This window comes from Lolium rigidum, chromosome 4, assembly GCF_022539505.1.
Source record: "Lolium rigidum isolate FL_2022 chromosome 4, APGP_CSIRO_Lrig_0.1, whole genome shotgun sequence".
Lineage (NCBI taxonomy): Eukaryota > Viridiplantae > Streptophyta > Magnoliopsida > Poales > Poaceae > Lolium > Lolium rigidum.
In genome coordinates this window covers 140,582,301-140,591,437 of record NC_061511.1, presented here as the reverse complement: position 1 = coordinate 140,591,437, position 9,137 = coordinate 140,582,301, and the positions used below count along the sequence as shown (strand labels likewise).

The following is a 9,137-nucleotide window of genomic DNA, read 5'->3' as shown; positions in this document are numbered from 1 at the left end:
TACTGAAACAAACAATTACCATCACAATTTTTCTTTGTGGTTCCTCTTACTTAATGAAAATGGCAAATCTTTTGCCTTGTTTCAAAAAAAAACTACACTAATATGTGATGAATCATCCTCGTGAAAACATAACTTGAAGCTAATAGGATTCAGATTCCAGCTAGGTGTTACAAAATTCAACTCTCCATTTTTAGCATCTGCACTAGCTCCACTCTTTTGTAGAATGTCAGAATTTTGTACTCCTTTCCAATCCATGATGAGTGTCGCTGATTTAGTATTACAGAGTTAAGTACACAGTAACAGAGAGAAAAATAAACTTCAGGTACATCAACTGGTTCAACAACAACAACAAAACAGGTACATGCACAAAACAACTGCCACCACAAATTTTCTCTACCACCACTCTACCAATCTGAAACTAGTAAAACCTCGCAAAAACATAATCTGAAACTAATAAGATTGAGATTCCGGCTAGGTGTTACAGCAATCAACCAACAACATCGTGCCCGCATGCCCAATTTTAGTACTCCTATATGTCCACTCCCTTGAAGAAACAAAGCCGGAAATATATAGCACATGATCCAAAGATAAGTACAGGCCGTCTTGGAATCAAATTAAAGATTCACGAACAAACGGCACAAAATTATAGATTAATCGGCTGTTCGGGCCTCGCGTGAACAATGCAGGGCTGAATTTCTTGAAAGCCTCACACAATTACACAATTAGATCATAACACCGTCGAATCACAAGAGGATACAAAGAAAAACTAATCAACAAACAGACCAAAGAAAGGGCAGATCACGCATGATGATCCGCAGTACGGGTGATGACCTCGTCACATCTTGGCGAAGGACGCGGAGGACCCGGATCGGTCGTAGTAGTACTCGGGGAGGGCCTGGGGGCGGGACAGCATGAGGGGGCGGTCCTTGGCCTCCTCGGGGTCATCGTCGCCGTCGTCGTCCACGGTGTGAAGGTGGATGCAGGAGCACCGCTCCATGGAGGTAAAGAATGCCGCGGCCACGCTCCCGCCAACCCAGATCGCGTACCTCTCCAGCTTCTCGAAGGTCAGGATCCCGCCGCCGTCGTTGTCGCCGCCGTCCATGGCTGCCATCCGATCAAGAACAGAACGAAATGGGGGATCGGGGTGGAATCGGTGGCTAATTCTTGCAGCTGCCTTCTGGTTTTTTTGTGGGACAGTTGTAGCTGTGTTCCAAAATTGGGAGGGATGGCAAGATGCTCCCGCAATTAAGGTATGGGGCCGAACCGCTGAAGGGAGCGGAAATAGATGGCACAAGGGCAGGCGGGAGAAAATTGCATAAAACACCACATTTGAGATAGGTTTCACAAAAACATCACTCCAAAAATAAAAAATAAAAAAGATCGGTTGACCTTTTATTTTTTGCAAAGTGCAAAAAGCACTAACCGATAGAGGGCCTCCGCCGGGCCCTTTTGATGAGAAACAACGTCAACAAAAATGAAGTGAGTGATTAGTGTTTTTGCAAAACAAAAAAATCAACAAGTGGTTTTTTGCCAAATTTTTGAGAAGCGGTGGTTTTCTGAAACTCTAGTCCCTATGTGGTGGTTTTTGCAATTTTCTCGGAGAAGTTGGATTCACTCAAACTCTTGCTTAATAGATTTGGGCAAGCGATGATTTTATGAACTTGTTGGGACAAAGAGGAGCATCTAGGAAGGTTCTGGATGTGCCCAAGAGCTTTTGGACCAAAGATGCATCAATTTCATGCATCATTAAAGCATTGTGTCATCAACTTCGCCGCGTGGTTGTCAAGCACAAGGTTTCGTGTAAGTAAACATAAATAAAGTAATAACTAAAGTAAAGTAAACTAAGCAACTGGAATAAACTAAGTAAAAGCGGTAAAGGTTTGTTTATTTTGGGGTTTTGAGTGCAAATAAGAAAGAAAAATATTTTTGTATTTTCGGCTTGAAATAGCGATGCAAATAAAAATTAAGATAAAAGTGATGAAAAGTGTTTCTTATGATTAAAATTGGACCAGGGTTTATGGATTCACTTGACTATTCTCTCTTTTAAGTTGTAGTGGACAATAACATTTCATCAATGAGATATGAAGACAATAACTCTAACATGCATAAGACAAGCATCCATATGGGCATCACGTCCTAACATAGAGATGTGCAACACATCTCTCTTACACTCCACAAGATAGGAATAACTTCAAGCAATCTTTTATTAAGAATTAATTGAGCATAGCTAGAAGAACTTTGACATGATGTTTGAATATCAAATATGCTACGTTGAACAAACAAGATCATTGCTTTTGTCATGTAATGAACATAGCACATGCATTCACTTTATCCCTAGTGAGATAGCAAAAGAAAAGGCAAAGACACAATAGATCATGAATTTATTGTCACCATTCAATCACTAAAACCATACTATTTCATCTAACACACACATTACTCCACACACGTTCTTGCATACAAGTTTGATCCGAACAAATACTTAGGAACGGGGTACATAATATGTATCTATCAATACATATTACACAAAGTATAGCAAAATCTCATAGCATCATATCATAGAATAAAGATCTACTACATAGGTATTACAAACATGACCATAATCATGTTGGACTGCTCATATGGTACTAAGAACTATGAAGAACATGAGAAAAATAGATCAAGCTACTGCCACAAACCCGTAGTCTAGAGGTGGACTACTCCCCTTGATCATGGTGATGATGAAGAAGACGTTGAACAAGGTGAAAATCCCTCCGGCGGCGGATCCGGCGAAGTTTCCCCCTCCAATCTTCACTGTTACAGCCTCTGTTTTCGTATTTCGTGTTTCTGCGGCGCTCTCCTGAAGAGAACTCTCCGGGGCCATATACATAGTGATTTTTAGTTCAAAATACGTCGGTGGACGAAAGAATCATGCGATTTGGACGATCGACGGCTGAAAGAGCCTAGGTGGCACGCCACTAGGTATCTTTTGGGCCTCAGGCCTCTCCAGGTGTGCTTCCAGGGCCCAGGGTGATTCTCCCGATGAAAAAATAACTCTCCAAAAATTCTAGCTCAATTTGATTCCGTATAGGTCTCTGAAAGTGAAAAATACACAAAATAAGGAATTCCCGTTTTGCAGAGTTATAAACCAAATAAAGAGGATCATTGGTAAATCCCCACAAATCAATGTTAAACATGGTATTATCATCATATATGTTTCAAATATGTGGCAATTTATTGTAATAAAGAACAAAATTCATGTATGCATTTTACATGCATCAGGGAGAAAACCAGGATGGCAGGCATAGCCGGCATCAGCAAGGTAGAACTTACCCTTAGGGACTTTTAGGCCATCAACTCTCTCCAATCTATCATTTAGAATCATAGCATCATGGGTCGATTGAACGGACTGTAGCGAACAAGAGGGGGGTGAATGGGCGCTACACAATTTTTAGCCTTTTCCAATTTTTAGTGCAACGTAAGTAAATGTGATAGCTTTGATGCTAGAGATGATCCTAGTATGATCCTAGGGTAGTGCAACAAGCAAAGGAACCAATCAACAATAATAAAGATGAGGAGCGGGACAACCGGAGGGCGCGAAGACGAGGCGAGGATTTGTTTCCCGCAGTTCCTCCCACAAAAGGGAGTACGTCTGCGTTGAGTAGGTGCTAGCCTCACACAAGAGGCTAGGAGGCCACACCACGAAGGAAGGCCTCACCTTCTTCCTCAAGAGAGCTCCACAAAGGGGCTCCCCCTTCTTCACTAAGCCACCGGTCGAGGCGGTGGTTCCTTCACAAGGTTGGGGCGAGCTCCACAACACTAGGAGGCTCCCAACACCCTATGGGGCTAGCAACACTCCAAGCTAGCCTCCATAGGAGCACTTCATCCAAGATCCCACCATAGGAACCCTAACAACAAGTGTTGGAGATATGCCCAAGAGGCAATAATAAAGTGGTTATTATAATATCTTTGTGTTTATGATAAATGTTTGCATACCATTCTATAATTGTATTAACCGAAACATTGATACATGTTTGTTATGTAAACAACAAGGAGTCCCTAGTAAGCCTCTTGTATAACTAGCTTGTTGATTAATGGATGATCACGAATAACAAGGTTATGTCATTGGTTGAATGATATAATGGACACAGACCCAAATGAGCGTAGCATAAGATCAAGTCATTAAGTTCAATTTGCTATAAGCTTTCGATACATAGTTGGCTTAGTCCTTCGATCATGAGATCATGTAAATCACTTACAACGGAAGGGTACTTTGATTACATCAAACACCATTGCGTAAATGGGTGGTTATAAAGATGGGATTAAGTATTCGGAAAGTGTGAGTTGAGGCATATGGATCAATAGTGGGATTTGTCCATCCTGATGATGGATAGATATACTCTGGGCCCTCTCGGTGGAATGTCGTCTGATTAGCTTGCAAGCATATGATTGGATCATAAGAGATGACATACCATGGTACGAGTAAAGAGTACTTGTCGGTAAAAAGGTTGAACAAGGTATGGAGATACCGATGATCAAACCTCGGACAAGTAAAATATCGTGTGACAAAGGGAATTGGCATCGTATGTAAATGGTTCAATCGATCACTAAGTCATCGTTGAATATGTGGGAGCCATTATGGATCTCCAGATCCCGCTATTGGTTATTGCTCGGAGAGGAGTCTCGACCATGTATGCATAGTTCGCGAACCGTAGGTGACGCGCTTAAGGTTCGATGTCGCATAAGTAGATTCAGAATATGAGATGGAGTCCGAAGTTTTTGTTCGGAGTCTCGGATGGGATCCAGGACATCCCGAGGAGGTCGGAATGGTCCGGAGAATAAGATTCATATAAGGGAAGTTATTTTCCGGGGTTCGGAAAAAAGTCCGGTGTTTTGATCGGAGCTTCTAGAAGGTTCTAGAGGGCCACCAGTGGGCCCACCACCCCGGGAGAGGCCACATAGGCGCCACATGGCATAGTTGGTCCTGCCCACCATGACATGTGGGCCCAGGCCGGCCCCCCCTTAGAGATAAGATCTATCTCTAGTTTAAATGGTTTAAACTTAGAGATAAGATCCATCTCCTAAAATAAATGGTTTAAATTAGGAGATAAGGGGGAACACTTGGGGGGAGGGGTTTGCCCCCCTCCATGCGCCGGCCATGGGGAAGGGTGGGCCCTAGGTGAAACCCTAGGCCGACCCCCCACCTATATAAAGAGGGGAGGGGGTGGCCGGCCAAGGCACCCCTCATCCAACCCTAGCCGCCCCCCTCTCTTCCTCCTCCATACGCTGTGCAGGCTTAGGCGAAGCCCTGCAGCAACTCTTCTCCACCACCACCACGCCGTCGTGCTGCTGGGATTCCGTGGAGATCTACCACACCTCCGCTGCCCGCTGGAACGGGGAGAGGAAGGGGCTTCATCGACACCGTACGCGCGACCGAGTACGGAAGTGCTGCCGGATTGCAGCACCGGAACGATCGTCTACACCAACTTGGAATCTTCGAGGGTTAGTCTCATCTCCATCTCGTTGCTCCGATCTTGTAGATTAGATCTTGGGTGTTCCATAGATTAGATCTTGGATTTATGCGTCTTTGCGGTAGGAAATTTTTTTGTTTTCTATGCAACGAACCCCATCAGTGGTATCAGAGCCATGTCTATGCATAGATCTGTTGCACGAGTAGAACACAATGGTTTTGTGGGCGGTGATGCTTTTGTTGCTTTAGTTTGTGTACTTTGCATCTTGCGGGATGGTGGGATGAAGCGGCCCGGGCTAACTTTACATGACCGTGTCTCATGAGACTTGCTCCACGCTTGACATGCAACTTGTATTGCATAAGTGGCTTTGCGGGTGTCTGTCTCTCCCACCATAGTGAAGATTACAATTTGCACTTCTATTGTCAACACTAGTATCACCGTTGTGGTTCATGTTCGTAGGTAGATTGGATCTTACTCGAAAACCCTAAACCACGTAAAATATGCAAACCAAATTAGAGGCGTCTAACTTGTTTTTGCAGGGTTTGGTGATGTGATATGGCCATAATGTGATGATGATTAATTTGATGTATGAGATGTTCATTGTTGTATTATGGCAACCGGCAGGAGCCTAATGGTTGTCTTTAATTTTTGTTAAAGACCTGCGTGTCTATTCATCATGTAATAGCTTTATTTCAAGTAGTTGTTATAGTAGCTATAAGTGATGGACAACCATGAAGCGGTGCCACTGACCTTGACACCATGCTGGTGATGATGGAGATCATGTCCGTGCTTTGGAGATGGAGATCAAAAGCACAATAAGAAAGGCCATATCATATCACACATTATGAATTGCATGTGATGTTAATCCTTTTATGCATCTTATTTTGCTTAGATCGCGACCGTAGCATTATAAGATGATCCCTCTCACTAAACATCAAGATAATAAAGTGTTCATCCTTAGTATGCACCGTTGCTAAGACTTGTCGTTTCGAAGCATCTCGTGATAATCGGGTGTGATAGACTCTACATGTGCATACAACGGGTGCAAGCCAATTTTGCCCACGCGGATACTAAGGTTGCCTTGACGAGCCTAGCATGTACAGACATGGTCTCGGAACACGGGATACCTAAAGGTAGAGCATGAGTCATATGAATGATATGATGAACACTTTGAGTGTTCGCCTTTGAAGCTACATCTTTTCTCGTGAAGATCGGACTTGGTGTAGTGGATTTGGTTCGTGTAATCACTAAGACAAAGCGAGGGATGTTGTTTTGAGTGGGAGTTCACCTAGTTAATTTAAGAATTAAAATTAAACTCATTTTATCATAAACTTAGTCTAAACTCTTTGCAAATATGTTGTAGATCATGGCGCCCCCCTCCATCAATTTTAACCACTTCCTAGAGAAAGAAAAGCTTAAGAGCAATGGTAGCAACTTCACCGACTGGTTCCATCATGTGAGGATTTTCCTCACTGGTGGAAGCCTGCAATATGTGCTCGATGCACCGCTAGGTCCCCCACCACCTCCCTGCAGTATCCGAGGACGTAAAGAATGTTTACGAGACTCGGGCAACTCGGTACTCCGAAGTTCAGTGTGCCATCCTGTGCAGCCTAGAGGCAGAGCTCCAAAAGCGTTTTGAGCACCACGACCCTTGTGAGATGATGCGTGAGCTCAAGGTTATCTTTGAAACCCATGCGGCCGTGGAGAGCTATGAGGCCTCGAAACAGTTCTTTGGATGTATGATGGAAGAGGGCAGCTCCGTTAGTGAGCACGTGTTCGCCATGTCCGGACACGCGAAGAAGCTCAGTGACTTGGGGATGATGATCCCTAACCAGCTGGGTATTCATCGTGTCCTTCAATCACTGCCACCAAGTTACAAGAACTTTGTGATGAACTACAACATGCAGAACATGAACAAAGATTTACCTGAACTCTTCTCCATGTTGAAATCTGCTGAAGTAGAGATACGGAAGGAGAACCAAGTGTTGATGGTCAACAAGACCACCAGTTTCAAGAAGCAGGGCAAGCCTAACAAGGGCAACTTCAAGAAGGGCGGCAAGAAAGTTGCGGCGCCTCCTGAGAAGCCTAAGGCTGGTCCTAAGCCTGAGACTGTGTGCTATTACTGCCAGGGGAAGGGGCACTGGAAGCGTAATTGTTCCAAATACTTGGCCGATCTGAAGAGCGGACACGTCAAGAAGAAAGGTATATTTGATATACATGTTATTGATTTCTATCTTACTGGTTCTCGTAGTAGTGCCTGTGTATTTGATACTGGTTCGGTTGCTCACATTTGTAACTCGAAACAGGAACTGCGGAATAAACGAAGTCTGGTGAGGGACGAGGTGACGATGCGCGTTTGAAATGGATCCAAGGTCGATGTGATCGCCATCGGCACGCTCCCTCTACATCTACCTTCGGGATTAGTTTTAAACCTCAATAATTGTTATTTGGTACCTGCGTTGAGCATGAACATTATATCTAGATCTTGTTTGATGCAAGACGGTTATTCGTTTAAGTCTGAGAATAATGGTTGTTCGATTTATATGAGTAATGTCTTTTATGGCCATGCACCTGAGATGAATGGTTTATTCTTGTTAAATCTCGATAGTAGTGATACACATGTTCATAACATTGATGCTAAGCGAATTAAATTGAATGATAATTCTACTTATATGTGGCACTGTCGTCTTGGTCATATTGGAGTGAAGCGCATGAAGAAACTCCATTCCGATGGACTTCTTGAGTCACTTGACTTTGAGTCACTTGATAGATGCGAAGCATGTCTAATGGGAAAAATGACTAAGACTCCATTTTCTGGTACAATGGAGTGAGCTACAGACTTACTGGAAATCATACATACCGATGTATGCGGACCAATGAGTGTAGCATCGCGTGGTGGTTATTGATGGCGTGTAACTCACACGTTCGTTGGGAACCCCAAGAGGAAGGTATGATGCGCACAGCAGCAAGTTTTCCCTCAGAAAGAAACCAAGGTTTATCGAACCAGGAGGAGCCAAGAAGCACGTTGAAGGTTGATGGCGGCGGGATGTAGTGCGGCGCAACACCGTAGATTCCGGCGCCAACGTGGAACCCGCACAACACAACCAAAGTACTTTGCCCCAACGAAACAGATGAGGTTGTCAATCTCACCGGCTTGCCGTAACAAAGGATTAACCGTATTGTGTGGAAGATGATTGTTTGCAGAGAAAACAAGAAAAACAAGTATTGCAGCAGATTTGTATTTCAAGTATAAAAGAATGGACCGGGGTCCACAGCTCACTAGAGGTGTCTCTCCCATAAGATAAAAGCATGTTGGGTGAACAAATTACAGTCGGGCAATTGACAAATAGAGAGGGCATAACAATGCACATACATGTCATGATAAGTACAAGTGAGATTTAATTGGGCATTACGACAAAGTACATAGACCGCCATCCAACCGCATCTATGCCTAAAAAGTCCACCTTCAGAGTTATCATCCGAACCCCTTCCAGCATTAAGTTGCAAAGCAACAGACAATTGCATTAAGTATGGTGCGTAATGTAATCAACAACTACATCCTTAGACATAGCATCAATGTTTTATCCCTAGTGGCAACAGCACAACACAACCTTAGAACTTTCTGTCACTGTCCCAGGTATCAATGGAGGTAGGGGTGGGCATAAAAAACCGAGCACCGAACACCGAACC

The 9,137-nt window shown here is 43.8% G+C and overlaps 1 protein-coding gene across 1 annotated transcript; it reads right to left on the bottom strand.

Moving 5' to 3' along the window:
- Positions 1 to 642: 642 nt before the first annotated feature.
- On the bottom strand, positions 643 to 1,231 carry LOC124705998. Its single transcript, XM_047237676.1, has one exon. It carries the CDS (start codon positions 1,109 to 1,111, stop codon positions 836 to 838), a length of 276 nt encoding a protein of 91 aa, XP_047093632.1. The 5' UTR covers positions 1,112 to 1,231; the 3' UTR covers positions 643 to 835.
- Between the last annotated feature and the right edge of the window lie 7,906 nt (positions 1,232 to 9,137).